The 22,038-nt window shown below is 38.1% G+C and overlaps 1 protein-coding gene across 1 annotated transcript; it reads right to left on the reverse strand.

Annotated features, from left to right (window-relative positions):
• Positions 1-232: 232 nt before the first annotated feature.
• lars1b (leucyl-tRNA synthetase 1b) lies at positions 233-21,633 on the reverse strand. Its single transcript, XM_082549551.1, has 31 exons — positions 21,526-21,633; positions 21,094-21,181; positions 20,901-20,981; positions 20,518-20,655; positions 20,097-20,258; positions 19,747-19,859; positions 19,453-19,516; positions 18,805-18,893; positions 18,423-18,648; positions 18,168-18,255; positions 16,627-16,703; positions 15,159-15,212; positions 14,917-15,057; positions 14,495-14,572; positions 14,319-14,404; positions 14,041-14,106; positions 13,755-13,837; positions 12,721-12,859; positions 12,248-12,460; positions 11,254-11,311; positions 10,402-10,465; positions 9,077-9,260; positions 8,797-8,887; positions 8,444-8,584; positions 7,046-7,186; positions 5,902-6,012; positions 5,539-5,649; positions 4,252-4,356; positions 3,405-3,500; positions 3,025-3,157; positions 233-1,209 (listed from the first exon to the last, which is right to left on the reverse strand). The coding sequence occupies exons 2-31, from the start codon at positions 21,142-21,144 to the stop codon at positions 1,004-1,006; spliced, it is 3,390 nt and encodes a 1,129-aa protein (XP_082405677.1). The 5' UTR covers positions 21,145-21,181; positions 21,526-21,633; the 3' UTR covers positions 233-1,003.
• Positions 21,634-22,038: the final 405 nt, after the last annotated feature.

The raw sequence follows: 22,038 nt of genomic DNA on the forward strand, positions 1-22,038 counted from the left end.
CTCTAACCTTTCACTATAGACATCTAGATTTAACTCATGAATCTTAATTTTAACACTTGACTAACACTAACACTTTAGCTCCCTGTGAGATGTGATGGAGTAGAAGCTAACAGAGGTGTGAAAAGCACAGAGATCTCAAACATGCCCATAAGTATAAATCTTAAGTAAACATATTTTGTTTTATTGCGCAACTGCCAGCATAGGGGTTAGAGGGAGACAAACACCACAGAGGTTTAATGTTTCATAGGTTTTATTATTCATCTGGAAAAGCCAGACAAGCACCATCCACAGCTAGAAAACAGGAATGCTGTCTGACAGGCTGACAAACATAAGGGAACGATGCGCCTCACCTTGGATGTATAAAACAACACAAGGCACGTTACCCTCTGTATGAAACCATCAGGCATTCTGGAGGATGCAGGAGCAGTCTCACAACATAAACATACATCAAAACAGTGGTTTTCTGTGACGAGAATAAACTCTACAGACGATTTTAATATGGACACCGCTGACTGAGTTCCTGAGTCCTGCAAAACAGATGACAAATTCTAGTGCTGTCCTTGATTGCAACCATGACAAAAAAGGTCAAAACTTTTAGGATAAGTTTGCAGTATTTTGTTATAACTGTTTTGCAATACTGACTTCTTAAGGAGAAAACTGTACCAGAGGGATAGCCCAGAGGCAGATGTGGATGTACTACAAATATAGAATTTGTTTTAAAGAAAAGAAGACAGAAGCCATCATTTTAGGTCCAGCAAGTTTCAGAATTTCCTGATGTCACACTCATCAGTTTACAAACAGAAATATCAATTATAAAACAGATACAGCTTTGAGTTGCTGCACTGATGCTTTAAATCAAAATGAGTTGTTTTGCTGTAACATTTCTTGATGCATTTGAATCTTCAACAAAGCTCAACAACTACTGAACATGCCCCCTCACCTCTGTGTGTGTGTGTGTGTGTGTGTGTGTGTGTGTGTGTGTGTGTGTGTGTTCAATGTTATTCTAATGAACCAGATAAACCAGAGTGTCGCCAATGTCTACAGTTAGGCCGTTGTCAGCCAGAGTGACCTTCTTCTCCTCCAGATTGATGTTGAACACAGATTTGTTGGAGATGAGCAGTTTGCCTTGTTCCTCCTGTCCCAGGACAGGCAGCCGGCGAGGGCCGAGCAAAGGGTCCTCATACCTCATCAACTTGACTCTGGACAGATCTGGTGGAGTGAAAGTGGAAGGAGACAGAGGTGAGGCAAAACAGACAAGAAACATGGGAAACAAAACAACTGAGAAATGCAGAAGTACTGGAGGTGGGATAGATAAACCAGTACAGAAACAGAAAGCTATGCTTGAGATTGGGGAAATTGGAGAATATAAAAGAAGAAGCAGGATGGAAAAATGAAAAGAAAGAGAGACTTCACTGAGATACACAGAAAAAAAAAATTGAGATGAGACATTACAGGCAGAGAACAGAGAAGTGAAAGAAAACAGGCTACAAAGAAAATTGGGTCATATATTGAACTGTTCTAAGCCAACATTATTCAGTTTTTCTTTTCAAATCTGAAAGCATAACACAAAACTAAAGCCAAACATAAAAGACAATATGGAAACAGCAGAAGCAGAACCTCTCAAAAGGCAGAGTGCCTGGTGGTGCAATCACAGCGGAAAGCTTTCTCAAGCGGTTCGCACAAATTTGATGAAGGATGGCTGGTGGTTGTTGTGTTAGCAACACACTGGCAGAGATATTTGCCACAGTTTTAACGGCATGATATGGCTGTCAGCTGTCATCAGAGAGCTCACATAAATTAGCTTGGAATTAAAGATGACTGAAGCGAAGGTAAATGAACGCTCTACAGTAAGTGTCTTTGTGCAGAGACACTGAGGCTGTCTAAATAGCTGAAAGAGAGTGAAAGAAAGAGAGCGAGGTGGTGGATCATCCCAATGCTACTTTGCTCAGCAAAGTTGTTAATGATATGAAGGAAGTTGGGACCACAGTCACCAAGAATACCATTGGCAACACACTACGCCGTAATGGATTGAAATCTTGCTGCGCCTGCAAAGTCCCCGTGCTCCAGAAGGCACATGAGGTCATGAACTGTAAAATCTTGGATGCAAACCTCCTTCCCCCACGCTGGGTCTTCCAGCATGACAGTGACCCAAAACATACCACCAAGGCAACTAAGGAGTGGCTAATGAAGAAGCACATTAAGGTCATGTGACCTAACCAGCCTTCAGATCTCAGTCCTATAGTAAATCTATGGAGTGAGCTGCTGAAGATTCAAGTTACCAAGCACCATCCAAGAAACCTAAATGATTTAGAGACTTTCTGTAAAGAGGAGTGGGCCAAACTCCCTCCTGAGATGTGTGCAAACCTCGTGACCAACTACAAGAAACATCTTACCGCTGTGCTTACAAACAAGGGTTTCTCCACTAAGTACTAAATCATGTTTGGCTTGGAGATCAAATACTTATTTCACACAATGACATGCAAATCAATTTATCACTTTTATGTAATTTATGTAAAGCTTGGGTTGGTATTGTCTCTCTTTATTAAAATGAAATTTTCATAAAATTAGAGATTGTTTATTTCTTTGTAAGTGAGTAAACTTACAAATTCAGCAGGGGACCAAGAAATTATTTTCCCCACTGTTTATTTAACCCCCTGTGATAAAGGCCCTTCTAGCTCAGTTATTCAGTCATGTTATTCTAAACTTTTCACAAATGTTAAGGCCACTGTGTACCTGGGGACATTTAAAACCTGAGGTATGGTTTCATACCCATCACACTGGCCCAGTCAATTCACTCTGTCACTCAAACCTTCCCCACTCCTATATGATTACAACAGGCTGGGGAAGAGTAGAAAAGATGGGTCAGAAAGATAGAAGAAAGATATAAGACAAATGTGTGTTGAACATCGCATGATGTTGGTTAATTGAACCCAAATGCTTTCAACTAAACTGAGCAAATACTTTTATCCTCTTGATTTAGTCACTAAAAGTCATTTTGGCTTTATTTATTTTTGTCTTACTAACCTTTAATGAGTCTGTTGACCTTGGCTAGCCTGCGGACGATGCTGTCTCTGCTGTCCCCCTGTCGGATGTCAACCTTTGTAGAAAACATGCCATTGCACGGCTGAGGGTTGACCAAGGACACAGAAACTCCAGGCTACGGGGATTAAAAAACGAGGAGAAAAGAAAAATGCAAAACTGGCTTTTTGATATGAGTATAAATAAAATAAATTTCTTTGTTCATCACTGGCTGCTGCACAAAATGAAATAGGTCAGTAAAATGAGCACAGCCATAAAGAACATATGAAAACTGTGGACAAACGTGTTAGTGAGGAAAAAAAGCTAAAAGTGATCCTCTAACACGCAAGTCTGGCCAAAGCTAATAAGCATTGAAAAGTATTTACCTCTGATCTGAAAACACTGAACGGTTTCCCTGGGCAACAGTCCTCCTTCACTTTGTCATCAGCCTCAGAAGCAAACAAGATGTCAATCTGCTCCAACTGTCAAAGAGAAACGATGGAGGGGAAAAAAGATAATCAGCTCAGCAGTGTAGTCCACAGGGAGTATGTTTACAGGTGCGTTTGGTATGCACACTGGCAAATGCTGGGCATACTAACCATGCTACAGTAATGGGAGACTAGTTTGTACTTGGGTCTTTAAAGAAGACCACAAATGGCAACAGACAAAGTGCTTCTCTCCTCATCTGTCCTATGATCTACAAGCCTATTTCAAGCCACACCAGTTAACCCACTTCTTAGAGTTGGTTTGTGAGTAAGGTAATGTATCACGCTTTTTTAGTCCTACATGATACAGCGTATTTCATTTCATTATGTCTTCCTTGTCATCAACTTATCTTTAGCTATGATCTATCAGAAACATGAGAATTTAAGCCGAGCTTTTGCTTTGATGTACATTAAGTGCAATTTTCCTTTTCTGTGGTTAAATCTGCTGGTTTTGCAGAAGTATCCTGGGGACTTTGGGCTTTTTTTCCCCCCCCTTTTTCCCCGCCTAGGCTAAGCTTTTGTGCAGACAGTGGTATTAAGGGGATTTTCTGCAGAGAACTGAGCTCAGGATTTCCTCAACTTACTTCTGCAAAGGGAGTAAAACTCAGCTTTAAAGCATCTCTGTGCGAGTTTGACATTTATGTGAAGACACACTGAACCAAAGTTCTGCACACTTTGCTGCACAGTTGTTGTCCAACAAATTTTAGACACCAACAACGTGGGGTAAAGGTTGGATCATAAAGCTTACCTCCAAAGAATTAGTCAAGTAGACCAGGTTCTCCATGAGAACTGCTCGCTCATCAAATTCCAGCTCCAAATCCAAAACTCTGGGTCCATTCTTCTCCAGGTTCTCCTAAAGAAAAAAAGAAGATCCCATCGTACATGATAAGAATCAGAGCTATCATCGCGAATGATCAACAAGGCAATGAATAATAACTCCATTGAGGAAGTGCAGAGGATTTCCTTGGTATAATTTTACACAGAAGCTGAGATATTTGGAAATATAAAAATTCATCTCATTACTGAGGCAATCGTGCTTTCGTTTATAATACAGCGCGCACACAAAGTTCATTGCTATGTTGATGCCACCACCACAAGATTATCAAGAAACAAATGTTTATGAGCCAAAAAAGTTAAAAACAAACAAATAACGCAGGGAGATAAATCAACATGAAAGATACAAGACCAGCTTGAGAGACAGACCGTGGATGAATACAAAGCTCATCATGACTATTTATTAGCTTCATTCTTTTTGATCACTGCAGTGAAAGAGCGAAACCTGAACAAAGCCCAGAGCACAAGAGATGTGGCTTCTAAAATTTTAATAAGCAACAATGCTTCTGATCATTTATTAGCACCACTTGATCTTGAGTGAATATGTAGCTTTATATAACAGAAACAGCAACTGCAGGCATAATGTTATTTGTGATATTTGCATCATCTGGTGGCTACTGCTTTTAGAAACGTTTTTGTAACATGAAAGGTGGGGATGAAAATTGTAAATTAAGACATGCAGACCTGCGGCCGAGACAGTGAACAGAATTTTTGTGGATGCTGCAAATAAATGGAAAGTGGTTGACACAGCCCATCAAAAGTGTTTTGTGTTCTTTTCAATCAATAAACACGTTAAACTGTGCAGAACAAGTATTCCTGAAATTTCTCTGTAATGTCAGTGTAACACTTGTTCAAATTTTTCATTGTATTGTCTACAGTTTTGTTATTGTTTAACACAAAGCACTAAAAAAAAAAAGAAAAAAAAGAAAAAAGAAAATAGCTTTTCAACTCCAATCTTCCCAACAAATTATCAGGGAAGACTTTCCACCAATCAGAAGTTGATCAGTGTGAAAAAACAGTCAACTTATGGGTTGGCTGTTGTGTAAGAGACTTATTAAAAAGGAAATCACAAGTGAAAAAACATCTCTGGAAAATTCCATCTATGTGTAAAGATGACAAAATGGTTTATGATCATTGGTGGAGAGTGGGCTGTGTACGTCTTCATAGTGAAACATTAATGTTGGCCTTTCAATATTTTTACCTTGATCATGGCTACAAAAGGCATGACTCTCTTCATGTATTTCTTCAGTTCTGGCAGAGCGCCTAGTTCACTCGCTATCACTTTGTTGTCCGGAAGGACCCCGTTGTTGGTCTAGACATACAAACAGGAACAGAAAAAGAAAAAAAGAAACAATTAATAAACTTAAACAAACAGGAGCATCGATAGGAAGACACAGAGAAACTGAAAGAATTCAATTACATAATCATTTAATTCTGAAATTACTGATTTACAGAAATAAGCATATTATTGCACCACTAGGCAGACCTGCAGTTCTTCAGCAAACAATAAATCTTCAAACCTAATGCTGTGAATAATGTTGGGCTTTGTGTGTTCGTTCCCTACCTTGTAGTGCTTGCCGAGCAGGGATAAGGCACTGTGCTGCCATGGAGGGTAGCTTTTGGCCACGTAGATGGTGCAGTGGGAGGGCTTGGCTGGAGGCTTGGAGTCACCTTTCTGTTGGAAGGAAAACAGGATTAATGTTTGTGTTTATAAGAAGCCTTTCACATTCATCTTGTTTATTCATACATCAGGTCCACAAAACAAGGTGGCCTCAATCAGATTCCAACAGGGTTTGGATTATTCAAGGAAAAAAGCCAAACAAACAAAAAAGCTGTTGTGTGTGTGTGTGTGTGTGTGTGTGTGTGTTCTTTAGCAGACATAATGATCTGTGAACTTGTATTACATGACAGCTGACAATTGCACTGTATGTTTGTTTTCACAAATGTACCTTCATATTATATTGTCACAGTATGTAAAAAGTTGCACAGGTATTATTCTATAATGGGAAAATACTGGATATATGCGGCTGTGGGAAATGATTTTACTGTATGTTACTTGATAAAATATTCCATATTTTCTACGTGGGGGTGGGGTTTAGGGGGCCTGGAGCCTATCCCAGCCATCATAAGGTGAGAGGTGGAGTATACCCTGGCCAGGTTACCAAATTTATTTATTTTTTTTGGTTTTATTACTTTTTGGTTTTATTATATTTTTAATTTTTTGTACATACTCACAAATCCCCTTTTCTGGGCAGATTTAGAACTCACATGCTAACAACATAGATGTTGCTGCTGAGAACGCTTATGGTATGAAAAAATAACTATATTTAAAAAAGAAAAAAAAAAACCTTTTCCTTTCTCCTTTTTCTTCTCTTTTCCCATCATCTTTCCAATCCTACCTCAATGGCAACAAAGCATTTCCAGTAAATCAATAACGGGGGCCTGGAAACCTGAGATATTGCCTGTCTTAGATGTTGTCAATACTTGTTTTGCTTTTCTCTAAGCTGCCTACAGCCACTTATTGAAGTGCGGAACTGTTAACAAACAATAGACTGGCTTTCCTGCTGTGAACACAGAGATAAGCTCGCAAGTGTATCAGAAAGGATATAGGATGCTGCTGTAGAGTTACATCAGTCTGTTTTATGTTGCAACTCAAAAGTTACAGCATATCCACGAAGGCAAAGTGTACAGACAACTTCATATCTTACCTTGCTTTTAGGCGGAAGCATGTAGGCTTTGAGGCGAAGACGAAGGTCGTGAGCAGTTTCCATCAAATATTGAGAGGAACGAATCAGAACCTCGTCCACGGGCCCAGCCACAGGCCATGATGCCTTCATCAGAGAGCCAGTCTGTCAAGCAGAAATAGAGAAGAAAAAACAGTCACTTAGTGAGCAGTGTAAACTTTTAAAAACTTTCATGGCTGGGCCCAGCTCCAGAATATCTGCTGGGACTGCTGTTCTCATACCAAGTAGTACACAGCCTCAGATCCTCAAGTAGAAACCTGTTAATTGTTCCCTCCTCAAGTTTAAAGACAAAAAGGCAATCAAGTGTTTGCTGTTAGCCCTGCCCAGGAAATCTGGCTTGCCTCATTAGTGTTTTCTTATTAATCATTTATTTAAAAAAAAAAAAAAAAAAAAAAAAGCTTTCTGGAAAAAGAAAAAAAAAAAAAGCTCATATGTAAGGCTTTCTATAAAATATACATTTTAGTATAGATTTGATTTCTTTTGACATTTTTAACTCCATCGTTTTCTTTTTACTTTTAGATTTGTATGTTAATTTGAAGTTATTCATTACAATTGGAATCACACTGTATCTTATTCCAATTTTGAAATTGCAGTTAAATCTTGCACGGCCTATGCTAAATTGATTAGTAATTTCTTTTTAAATTTTCTCCTAGTTTGTTCTCTTACTCTGTGTTTCTGTGAAGCATTTGGGTAGCATTGGTTTTGGTGACTGCTACACAAACTTTAGTGTTATCATAACTACACAACCAGAGGTCACAATGGTATCATAACAGTGGCATGTGTAAGTTCTCTGTGTACCGAGTGCCTCTTAGCTCTTTAGTTAGTGGTAGTGAACACATGACTGGAGAACATACTGGTGTTGGGGCTTTTTTTGTTGCCTAGCGACAGCCAAAAACCCATTTCCATCACAGCTGCACTCCTTCATATTCATAAATTTGAGTGTTAAAAATATATTTGTCTCCCTGTGCTATTTGAAGTGTGCACCTGTGTGTGCATTTGCTTCATGCTGCAGTGAGAAAAAGATCCATAGTGCGAAGATATGCTCCCAGTGGATATGTACATCAACAGTGAGAAAGTCAGTAACCATTTCACACAGGTAATAAGCAGCGGGCCCAGAGCTACCCAGAGGTCTACCTAAAGCTGTAGCTTTCAGCTCCTTGATCCCAATTCTACTCATGAATACAAACAAACACTGGATGTTAAAATGTTTCTTTTGACTGTATTCCTGTTTTACTCTAAAATATACAAGACAGATAAGAACTAAGGACAGAAAGGAGAAGTTAGATATGAGTCAAGTCAGAGCACAGAGCCAACTCAGAGCCTGAAAACAGGAATACGACGCTAAATCCATGTGTTTCTTACCTTGCCAAGCAGACCCCAAGTGTATTCACAAAGGTGCGGGCAGATGGGGGCCAGCAGCAGAGTTTGCCTTTCTATGAACTGGAAGACAAGGTCTCTGTGCATGCCTTCGATGGCCAGCTCCCGATACTTATCTTTGGCTGCCTAAATACACACAATAAAACAACACAAGGTTCATCAGCGAAACTCGAGTCAGTCTCTTCTACTGATTTAACGATGACCGCAGTATCTGGAATCTAAATGCTCTACTACTGTTGTAGATTATGGGTACTTGAAATCATGCTACATTGTCTCTTATATGATCTCATCAAATTATTAAGGACTCTCAGAGGTGGAATTTTATCAATTTAATTTACCTGAAATTCGAAAAAGCCACTTTTCAAAGCCTCCTTGTACATCATCCTCTCATAGTGCTGCTCTGTCTTCAGGATGCCTGAATTCATCTCACTAAACAGGAAAGAAAATTATTTTTTAAAAATGTACTTTCAAAACATTTAACCACAATCAGGCTTTCGCCTTACATTTATTAATGCAGACATAGCTGTGGATTCTTTTGCTTTATCAAGGCTGAAATTCAATAAATTTCAGAACTTGTAAATCCTTTTCATTCCAGACACTTTTAAATCCTCAGACTACCTGGAAAAAACCCGATCATTAAAGGTGTCTGCAGGTCCCGTCCTCAGGTTGTTCTGGTTGGCAATCATCTCCTTCACCCATTCCACCCAGGTGTAGAGGCGCAGGATGCCAGCATCAGCCATGGTCTCTACAAAGTTAGCATCCTCCACTGTGTCTCCAGCATCCGCTAGAGCCAGACGCATACCTGAGAATGGAAATGAGAACATGTGTTAAAACAGCAGAATGTACAGGTACAATATAATAGATGTAAAACTGATATACGGTCACTCTCACAAATGCAACTGCCTTTGTAATTTGCTCCAGTTTAATATCCAATTATCTGAATCCTCTATTCAGGATATACAATGAACACAGCACTTTTTTTCTATTCTGCAAAATAGTTCAACAAAAGGTGAAGTACAGAGGCTCTGTGGAAAATTCCAAAGCTTGAGAAAACGTCAGTTATTCAGCAGACATCCCTCCTAGCTTTAAGACAGGAACAACTTTATGTGTCTATCTGCTGGCAGACCATGAAGCTGTTTCCTCCCACAGCAGGATATCTTCTATAGAAGCATGAACTATCCATCTATTCTTCAGCTCACTGAAGATATATTAAAAAAAAAAAGAAGGTGGAAATTATCCATCTATCCATCGCTAACATAAAGGAAAAAAGTAAACATATAGAGAGGAAAAACACAAGTCTTCAATTCCCTGTGGATAATCAACATTATACCAAACATATAAGTTGTAATGTTCTCACTTTCCAGCCATTTCTAAAAACACAATTTATCTTCCTCTTATATTCTTCTAAATATTTTATTTGCTTTTTATCTTTTGAAACCGCATTCCTTGAATATAATACATCTGTAAATACATAATACATGAATGATAGAGGCAATTCTTTTGCAACAACAAAACAAAATGTTGAACACTAATTAAAAGCTTCTCATCTTAGAACACACATTGATATTGAGAACATCATGCATTCTCTATTTTAAAGTGTGCATATTACATAATTATACAGAAATGTCTTACTTACAGTCCACTGACTGACCTGACAAATACAACAACTCATAATACTCAACATCAAAACCTCATCTATCTTATCAAAATGGGTTCATTTTCTAAACACCATCACCAGGGGATAAGAGATGTTAACAATATAATCATCCATAACAGCCCATGCACTGGGAAAACACAGTTGAAATCTGTTCCAAATGTACACCTGAAGTGTTTTCTCCCAGGTTTCATGGTAAGATGAAAGCGCCATTGAGAAGAAAACTATGAAGAGGGAAAGAAATAAAAAAGACAGAAGGAGAGATAAATCAAGAAGAAACTGATTATACCGTCTGCTGAAAACTTGTCAATGGCTTGGCTGAGAGTGAGGAAATTTCCAGTTGATTTGGACATCTGGTCGATAAAAGAAACAGATGTTAGCAGCCGCAATCTTTCAGGTCTGCCCACCCACACAGTCTTTCTGTGTTTAAAACCACAAAAGAACCCAACTACAAAATACAATCAGCAGCAAAAACAGAAAATGGCATTCCTAAAACCATTCAGAACTTAAAGCTTATTTGAGAAATGTTTGGCTGTTATGTTTAAAATCTGTCGGTCAGTCAAGGAACACAAAAGATCCCATCAAATGAAACCAGAAAGAAAGCGAGATTTCATGTTAACCAGGTAACTTTAGCCCTAGCTTTCCTGGACTGTGAAGGCAGTTCTAACGGGGGGGACCTCTGTGCGTAGAGAGTAGCAGAGTCTAAAATTTTTCTATTGTATCTAATATCTTTGTATTTCTATGATGAGCATTAGTGGTCAAGGTAGAGTGGTCAGAGGCTCTCAAGGCCAATCCTTTCATGACAACAAGCACTTAGCTAGATTGGGAAACCCTGTGTTATTTTAGTGAGATGATAAACTGCTTCATGTGACCTGCTTGACTAAACTGACTAAACTGCAATAACAGAAAGATATTTTTTTATTAGTCCTTCATTTATCCAGGTAAAAAAAAATCTCATTGAGATTAAAAATCTCATTTCCAAGAGAGACCTGGTATCATGGCAACAAAATATCCTTGTTTGTTTATATATGGGGTATGTTAGACTTGGGGCATGGTACAGGGTCCTAAACTTACAGGGTTATAACCTAATAGCAAATTAAATGATTTTAAAGTAATACATACAGCTTAATACTTCACATACCTTTTCAGAGTTGAGGAGCAGATGTCCATTAGCTCGCACTGCTTGTGGCCACTTCCCGCTGTAAAAAAGAAAAAAAAGAGAGAGAAAAAAAAATATTTTTTTTAGTGTTATCTTGTTATTTTCATCATTACTGCCATTATCATAGGGAAGTTTACCCAAATGCAAAGCTGAGCTCAGTTTATTAAAAAAAAAAAAAAAAAAATTCAGCAAAACAAAAGGAAGATTGGCAGTATGTTAAAAAACATCATTATGACACTGATAACATTACACTGTATTGTGATTATTGATTTACATCTTAAATGGTAAAAAGCACAGTATTATCACATTCTGATAATGCAACATTACCAAAACCTTAAAAAAGGCATATAGTACCTGACATAATTATAAATATTCTATTACTGAATCTGAATTATTGTCATCTCACCTTACTGTAGTGTCACCGTAACATAATGTAAAAAAAAAAAAACCCCAAAACTTATTTTAACTTATGTACATAAATACAGAAAGAGTTACGGAAACTACGGCAAAATAAGATCAAATCCAGTGAGTCCGAGCCAAGAGTGACATCAAATAAGGGTATAAAACAGACTCAAAAGGACTGTTTCCATGGCAACCACTAGAAACTCCAAAAAGTTACTCATCTAAGCCAAGAATTAGACCAGTGTACCAGTCGTGAACTGCTGAAATGTTTTTACACACTTACTTTTGCATGTATTAAACTAATGGGATATAATGTGTTAATTAGAGCTCTTTAGAGATGCTTGTTGTGTTGGGCACACTTGCCAAAAATATTCATTTAACTGTCAATCACATTTTTATGGAATATCAGCTAAGTGGATGTGAAAAAAATGTCACAATTAGACTAGAGAACATCATTTTTGTAGCATGATAAGAGTGTCATTCAAAGCTGATAGCTGGAGGTTCGAAATTTTGTTTGTCGCCCCTCATTCCTGTCCTCTTTTTTTGTTCTGGTCAGTCCAGTGGGCAAACTTACTTGTCTTTGGGCCACATGGCCACATGGTTGTACAGGTAATATGACAAATGGTTGGGCACCAGATCTTTGCCAGATACACGGACATCCACGGGGTACCAGTACTCAAACTCCCTTCTAAGCCTCTGCAGATGCTCTTTAGGGATGTTGGTCTTAGGGAACGGAGAAGTCTTAAAGAAGATGAAGTCCCACACCTCTCTAGTCATCTGCTCTGGCCTGTGGTAGAGAAAAAAAGAGAAAAGACATAAATGAGGCTAGAAACAGAGACTTATTGTGTTCAAGTGAGGTGAAAAGAAGAAATTGAATGCTTGGTATGACTGTGTGCATTTTATATAATTCAATAGCTGACTGTACATGCTTCATTTTAATTTGACATTTATTTTAGTGCAAAAGAAGGGACGAGACTTAAATGAACAATGATTTGGAATTACTGATTTCTGCATATTTGTGTGCACATGCATGTGATGCATCCATACCTGATTCCCAGTGGTGACTCTCCTTGGCCGTTAAGCACACCTCCCTGCAGAAGGTGGGCTACGGTGTAGTAAGCCATGTAGATGGTGGAGTCTGACAGGGACTCAATCAGCCACTGCTCGTCCCAAGGCAGCCGCGTTCCTATGGTAACCAGGGGATACACACACACACACACACACACACACACACACACACACACACACACACACACACACACACACACACACACACACACACACACACACACACGAAGGAGAAAGAAAACCAAAATTATTCATTTTATGACAACCGACATCTCATCTGTTTTAAAACAATGTTTTCTTGTCAAACTGTACACACTGGTGCCAAATATTGAGGAAATGTAGAACAAAGTCTTGGCTTTACTGTGTGATCTTCTGTACACAAGCCGAAATGTAACTCTGTTGTCAAATAAACCAAATCAAACCAGACACCAAAGTAACTTGTGCTTTCACACAAATAGTTTGACACTTTTTTCCACAGATTAGATTTTTAGGATTTTGGAATCCCTGTTTAGAAGAATTTACAAAAGATCAACTATTTAAGCAGCCTGAGATCAGCTAAACTCAGGTTGGTGACAATGTTAAACGTCTTACAGGCTAATTGTCTGGTAAAATGACTGGATAGACTTTGTGTTTTTTATTCTTAAAACATGTGGAGAGATTTATACAGTGAGGAACAGTTTACAGCTAGCCTAGACTGTACTGCAGTGTCCTGCGCTGAATGCCAGCTGGCCTTCAGTCTGCATCTATTCTTATAAAAACCATCAGAGATGGAGTGTTGCTAGGTGTCCAATCATTAGTCCTTTGTCTCCATCTATAGACCAAGAGCATCGCTCAAATACAAGTTCAAATCTTTATATAAAAAAAACTGTTTCCAATTAGACAATCATGATCTTAAAAGTGCCAGAAAAGCTAAAGATAAATAAGAGTGATGGTTAGTTACCGTATAAATATTTACTGAACACACACACACACACACACACACACACACACACACACACACAGAAACCACCTACCAAGACCATAGGTACGTGAGCAGGCATGCTCCTGCAGCCAGTCCAATGTTGCCTCAAAGTTTCTTCTGGTCTCCTCACAAAATCTGTATGGTGTTGCAAAATGAAACATAAAAACAAAACAAAACATGAATTAGACAAGACTTTGGACTGAAACATTTTATTTCCAGCATAAAGCTTATAGGCAAATAATAAATTGGTGTTCTGAACCTTTACAAGATCCCCCACAAAAACACTAGAAAAGACAAATTTGATATATAATGCAAATCAATTGCATCAGAGATCTTACGTTTCCAATGACTTCAGGGCTTCGTTGGCCTGCTGCTTCCACTCAGCATCCCCATAATCCAAATACCTGTGGGATAAACAAATAATATTTGCATAAGGCTTATTGAAGACAGTAAACACTAAAAATGTTTTTAAAAAGTTAAAATTACAAGAGTTTCATGACCAGAATGACTGAAACTAGTTTAAACTTAACCAGCTGTTAACTTTTTGTCACTTTGTAATTCAAAGTATCAAACACCAACAATTATAACTTTATTTTACAGTTCCAGCAGCACTCACCACTGGTCACAAAGAGCCACCACACACTCGTCAGCTGAACGTGACATGACCTGCTTTTCTGGCTCCATGTAGATCATGGCTTCTCCCTGGAATACATGAAAATAGAGTCAATAATAATAATAATACAGAAATAAATAAACAATAACTTTTTGTGACTCTGCAAATATTTTTTTTACCCTTTCAACCATCATCTTCTGGATGGGCTTCTTGACATCCTGGACCTTCTGGCCCTTGTAGCCTTCCACAAGCATGATCTAGGACAGAAGATTATTAGCAGAAAGTCAAACACACTGATGCACTGTTTGAACTATTTACAAGATTTACCAGCAAATGAGCTATGCCTCACAAATGGTTACAGAACTTCTTCTTGCTTCAGTGTTTAACGATGGTAAACAGAAGAAAACTACCTGAGGGTACCTAAAAATCCACAGACAGTTGATGAATGATTTAGGCTAGCCTTAAGCTTCGAACTACTTGATTTGTGCCTGGGAGATAAACAATACAAGCTTCAAACCTAAAACGTATACCTGCAGGGCTTTTGCAGACAGACCACATTTTGTTAACTAACATAGATGCTTTGAATGCTAATGGCACTCACCCCTTCATAAAATCCCTTCAGATAAACCTTCTCCTTGGCTTCAGCCAGTTTCTCCTTGTCATTCTGGCTCTGAATCTTCAGCTCATCACACACCACAGGAGCAGACAGGTTGCCATATCCTGGAATCTCAATGATAGGGATCTGCACACAAATAAAAGCACAATGACTTTGCATGGTGACACTGAATGCATGAATTTTGTGCAGCATAAGTAAAATGAATGGACTTTACTAGTTCAGCTTACCGGCTCAAAAGGCAGAACCATCTTGTCCTCAATTCCATACTTCTCCCGCAGCGCCTTTTATTCCAAGTCCAAGAAAGAACAGTGACATCAACAAAAAGGATGTGAGAAGAAATGACTACATTTTGCCCACAAAACTAACATCAAATTAAAATATTACGCACTTGAACTTATTGCTGGATGGTATCAGAACCTTTATATTTCTTTTGATTCTGATATGGAAATGGTAAATAAGTGTAGTGATTTATTGATACATCTGTACACATAAATGGAAATACAGCAGATAAGGCAAAAACAGAGTCTGCACAATTCTAATGAGCTATTCAATGCAACTTGAACCCTCTTAGGCAAATTTTCTTGTCGTTTCTTTAAGTAGCCTTTGCAAATAGTTCTCCAGGCTTCTTGGAGGACATTCAAAGCTCTTCTTTGGATGCTGCCTGTCTTTTGTTTTGTTCTCCGTTAGTAGGATCCCACAGTTTCAATAATGTTGAGCTCCGGGCTCTGGGGAGTCCATCACTTGACTGATGGCGTTCCACTTGGTTTTATTCATGATTAATTTACTGAAATGTGTCTGGGATCATGGTCATCCTAAAACATGACGACATTACCACAGAAAAAAACCTTTCTGGGTTTTTTTGTTTGTTTGTTTGTTTTTTTGGTGGATTAAAATGTCATGATACTTTTTGTATTCATCATTCCATCAGTTTTAACAAGATCACCAACATCACTGGCTGGAATGCATGACAGAGCCTCCACCGTGTTTTACAGATTTACAGCTATTCACACTCTCTGTTGTATTTGTCTCCTGACACCAAAATTCCAATTTGGATGAATCACTTCCTAAGACCTGCTGCCACTGATTCCATCATGTGGTGTAATTTGGCATACCTCAGCCTTTTCTCCCTGTTTTCTTTAAAAATCTTGAAAGCCACCTTTCCTGTGTCAGGTTTTTGCTGTAGTTTTTCACATTTCTTAAAGAAATGACTTTTAAATCATGTTCAACTGCTATAGATAATTTTTAGGACTGCCACTCCTTGTTGTGTTCTCCACTTGTCCAGATTCCTCAAAAAGCTAATTTCAGAACATACTGCACATCATGTCCAGATATGTTTTCCTCTAAAAGCTTATTGTAAATCACCTTGTTGGTACAAAAATAATATTTTATGACTGTGAAACTGTTCAATCATTAGCATTTTTTGTGTTTTCAGAACACGAGAAACTCGTTTTTTTGACAAGCTGCTAGTATCAAAAATGCCTGAAGTAACAAAGTTCTTCGATATGTTGACTGTCATGTGTAGACACAAAACTATTCATCCCTCGAGTTAGGTGCCTTTTTCCGCTTTGATCAGATCAGACAAAAAGACTGGATTAAAAAATGAGTGCAAAAGAAGTCAATATCCAAAGAAAAACTTTGAAAAATACAAAGAAATGCAGGATGGCTCAAGACCTTTTCGTAGGTTTATATCATCACCTGTTTTTTCTTGATGTCCCTGAGAGCAGCAATGTCATCAGGAGCATCAGATGGTACACTGGTAACAACTCCAGTACCTAAGACAGACAGGAAAGACACAACAATGCATAAAATCTATAAAATGATAATGCAGTTTTTTATTCTTTTCCCTTACCCTTCATAACCCTCAGAAACATGATGACACAGGGGGCATTTATTATTAAAATTGTGACATATCAACTTAGTCATTGAGAAATTCCAATTATTACTAACTCTACAGAGATTCATCAATAGGACACATGAGTACAAAGAGACAAACTACTACCCTGGAGCAACACAGACAAGAAAAATAGAGAAGTCTGACTTCTAACAGAATAGAAACACTCTGCAATAAGGTCGATTTTAAATGATTGCAAATGTTATGTGCTGGAGGGAAACAAGAACTTATAGCATCCATCCTTTGACATTGCAAACAATGCTTCTGAATTCTACCTTGACCTTGTCCTGCTATTTTGAGTCCCAAGAATTTTTCTATATAGCTCAAGCAAAATAAGACAGTGTTATAAATGAGGATAAATCAAATTTCAGTCAGATTCTGTGCAGAAGACAGCAAGAGATGGAAAAACTGAACTATTTAGAACTACTTGTGATTAGGGCTGTGTGATATGACCAAAATCTCATATCCCGATATAAGAATTCTATCGTCGATAACGATATAAATCACAAAAATGTAACATTTTCTGTAAATTCTGTGAATCTCGGGCAGCTCGACTTGCGTGAAGTGTTTCCAGCTGCGCGTCATGTAGCTGGAGTCGAGTGTTTTAACCGATGCATGAAACTATACATTTTTAGACATAAGTTGTAAATGCCGCCGTTTTCTTTGTGAGCATTTATTACACAGCGTGCTGCGGGGAAAAGCCTGTTCTAACGTTTGAGTCTAAAGGTTTATTTTTTAGCACCTGGCGGCTCTTTTTTACTTCTCATCCTTAAATAATCTGCTCTTTCACGTGATTCAGTTTATTTTGAAAAGTCTCAACAGGATCTTGAGCTTTATTGTGAAAGGTTTATGTGGAACATAAACAAGCGGACACGCGATGGTGTTACCATCCTTGTTGCTAACCACAACGCATAAAAAGAGGCGCTTGTCCGTCTGTAGTGTGTTTATATTAAATATAAGAGAAAGAGAGAACTTTAAGAAATTAATATAGTCACTACAGTGACCATCAAAACGATGAAAAAATATTACAGTAAACAGTTTATTTTGCGACACCACGAAACAAACGATAGCGTAAAATGAAACATAGACGTTTTTATATCGTCATCCGATATATATTGTTATATCGAACAGCCCTACTTGTGATTGCCAAGTACATAAGAGAGGAGGGTGCCACTCCTCAGGAATATTCCTGCTGTTTTGAGTGCAATCAGCAACAGCGTCCATCTACAACTATGATGCTTAAATGTGAGAAATTTCTGCCTCAAAAGAAAAGGCACAATTTCTCAAAAACAAAAATGTACTGAAATTTAAGCTACAAATCTAATCCTAGCGTTTTGGCTCATACCTTTATCCTCCTTGATGGTGAGCATAGGGAGAGCATAGATGATGTTATAGGAGGTCAGAGGAGCACTCAGGGCACAGCCGAGGATATCCTACAAAGACCAAAAAAAAGAAAAAAGGCCACTGAATTAGATACACGAACTGCTGGTTTAATATTAGATAGCATTTTATTTTTTATTCCACTGAAATTAAATAAATCCATCTAAATGATCTGAACTTATTTGCTGTAGCTGGAAGCAGCACATGAAAAAAGTAGTACCTGTCCCAGTACTTCCATTATTACTGGCACCACTCCATTTTCCTTGGTGAAGCCCTGGAAAGACATATTCCTGGCAGCCCTTCTGGTGGAGATGAAGACGTCCCCACTGGTTGTCTCAAAAGCAACATACTTCATGTCAGGTCTCACCCAGCAGTTGGTCTGACCAAACATGGTCTCTGGTCTAAGTGTAGCAGCCACCAGGAAGATGTTTTTGCCTTTCATACCGCTGTGGGAAGTACCGAAACTAAGGCTTAGTGACAGGATTTAAAAAGGATGACAGTTATATTCAAGGGGATTAAATCAGTCTTTCTTTGTAAACCTGTCATCTCCAAGAAAGTTTTGTTTTCTTTTTTGTGGAAGTACAGCATTAAGTATTTGTTACCTGCTATAAAAGACCTTGGATTTGAATTTTGCTGTGTAGGGTTCAACGACCTTCATCTTGATCAGGGTGTATTCCTGAGGTCCAACTCCCTATAAGTGAAGCACAAATGTTAAGGAAGAAAATTTGATAAATAAAAGTTCCTCAATCACTACAATTTAAATTGTAAGAAAGTTTTGTGGTAAAATAAGTAAAACAAACATTTTTAAGCATTTCCTGCAGTAAATCTGTGGTTAAATACACCTCAACATTGTCACTTTATTAGGTATTAAGTCACTTTGAATGTGGCATTGTTGTTGCTGCTGTTATTAGTCTACTTGGTTTTTATGACACAACCATCTCTAAAGACAGAATGATCCAAAAAGTAGAAAACTGCTTCGACCTGATAGGAAAGCAACAACAACTGAAATAAGCCCTTGTTACAGACAGAAGGACATCTCTGGATGCACAACATATCGAAACTACGAAGCAGAAGACCACATGGGGCCCCACTCCTGCTAGTTCTTGTTCTGACAAATCTGCAGCAACTATGTGATGCTATCATGTCAATATGGATGGGGCCAACCCTGACACTAGTGAGGTGTACCTAATCTTAAACAATACTACAGTTTCAGAATAAATAATTTTTTCTGTCAAGCTGAGGACGTCTACCTCTCCTGTCTGTCTGTCATGGTCCATGCATGGCTGTCCATCCTTGGGACAGTAGATAGTATACCTGCAGGGGAGTTCAGAATAGTCACGATATAGACTCAATAATATAAACAGAATATACAGACTCAGAATAGACTCAAAGAAGACTAAAAGGAAGACATCAAATTAAACAGAATTGGGAAAGAAAGCCACTTGAAAAAAACAGTCATATATAAACTATGATGATTTTTTCCCTATATCATAAAAAAAACCAAACCTTGTGGTAGACGACAAGAAAACCTGAAAGCATCTCACCTTTTACCAAATTTGATCTTTTTCCTCTCTTTTAGAGTAACAAACTGCCACCTGACAAAGGAGTCGTAGAAGGGGTTCACGTCTGTGGTGATGAATGAACGCCTCCAGTCCACCTATGAGGTAATGACATAAAAAGCATGTCAGCACAACTGAATAAATTCAGTGCCTTCCTTTAGCCATGAAAACATGGATGCATCAATGTCACTGTACTTTTTGTGTCTCTTATTTAAAAATTACAATGTTTTGCCACATGAAACTGCATGAATGTTTAAAAGGTATGTGCAGTTTAGTCTTAAAAATAATTTTAATCAAACCACAGACAGATAAAACAAACAAACAGAGAAAGCCACCTTGACTCCCATCCCTTTGAGATCTTTGACAGCCAAAGGAGGGAAGTAATCCAGCCAGTGTTCAGCATCAGCAAACTTGACAATCTCCTGGTCAGTTAAGCCCAGAGACCTCATGATGTCCCACTGGAAAGCGGTGGATCCAGATTTGGCCATTGCTTTACTCTGGCAAAGAAACAAGAAAGAGATTGCAGAATGTTAACAAACTTTCTTTTATCTGAAAAAATGAAGCCATACACTACTTAGATAACAGACTAATTTTTTACACCTTCAAACCAAATTTTATGGTACTGCTTTCATCTTAACTCTGCAAATTCTGTCCTGGGTAATAAAGGCCTTAAAAAAACAGCTCAAGCTTTTGTCATAATAGCATAAGTATAATAAATTCATTTTGAAAATAGCATTTCTGCCCTGTGATCCTAACCTTTTTGCCCTTTGCTTTGTCCTTGATAATGATTTCATCAGATGTTGTTTGCTGTTGTTTCTCTTCTTCCTCCTCCTCTGGAAACTGTGGAGGGTTTCCATACAACTCCATCTCTCTCTTCAGCTTGTCTGCACAGGCCTGATGGATACAATTATTGATTAAAAATATCAGAAAAAACACAAAGATCTGTTTAAGAGAGATGGATTATGACAGATAGATAGTAGCATAAAACAGTTATGTTAAAAGTTGATTTTGGGACAATAAGAACAAAATGTAATTGCATGTTTATATGATGAAAAGTGATAAGATTATGTCAGATTATAGACACCTAGAAATCTTATGAAAAGTTTCTGAATAAAAAAAACAAACCCAACATTACTTACTTTGATCGGCATTCCTGTACAGTGCAACCCGAATGGAAAGAGGCATTTCTTTCCCTTAAGAGACTGGTAACCAACAGCAAACTGCAGGAAGACAAATGAACAACAATCGGTAAGAGACCACATATCAAATTTCTCAATCTTAACTTATTTGCAACAGGTGGTGACTCAGGTCGATGTCTGCCTTTAAACTTACCTCACATTTTGAAAAACTGAATGTATGGCCAAGGTGCAAACGGCCATTCATGTAAGGATAGGGAAAGGTGACCAGGTACTTGTTTTTACTAGAAGGTAAAAAAAAAAAAAAGGTAAGGTAAAAAACAAACAAACAATTTAGCTGCAACCCAACAGGTTTTCCCAATATTGTAGTGTGAACTATGAAACAACATCAGACAACATGATTCAGCAACAAAAATGTACTACATACCTATTACAATATATTTAGTTCTACAAGGAAGTTCTACAGAAACTACTTTCACATTCCAGTGTGCTGCAAATCTTTGGAAATCTTTCTTTATATATGGGCTTACAGTTGCATATTCTCTATCTGGAACAATTTGAGAAATACTGTAAAACTGTTCAGAAAACTGATCACGTAGTTGTTCTTGAAAACTGAAAAGATACTCACTTTGTACTTTCCCCGACTGTTGTCGGTGCATCTTGCTCAAATGTTCTCTCCCTCTCCCATTTCTCCTGGATTTCCAATTCAATCTTTCTCAGGAAGTCCAGCTTTGCTGTTCCTTTCCGCTCCTGAAATGTACCGTCGAGCAAATAATCACAAACTGAATGCCATAACAATAACAGCCGCAATATCCAGCTTAACAGAGTCAGACTTTTTTTATTTCTGTAATTGTCTCAACAGCTCATGTTAGCTAACTTTGCTAACAGCCACATTGAATTAATGCTCTAAGGCAGAAATTTTCTTTTTTACAAAAAACTAGCATCAACCATTTCATACTGCGAGTAATTAAAAGATTGGACCTACCGTCATTTTGCAAGTAATTAGTTATACTGTTCAAAAAGAAGAAATAGTGTCTAGTTTGACAAGAGAAACCCACGCCACCGGTGCCTGGCTGATGACACCGTTCGCTTGGTTTTCTGGGAAATGTAGTCCATCTGACTTTTCAGACGTATCTTAACC

Source organism: Aulonocara stuartgranti (assembly GCF_965226115.1).
Source record: "Aulonocara stuartgranti genome assembly, chromosome: 10".
Classification (NCBI taxonomy): Eukaryota; Metazoa; Chordata; class Actinopteri; order Cichliformes; family Cichlidae; genus Aulonocara; species Aulonocara stuartgranti.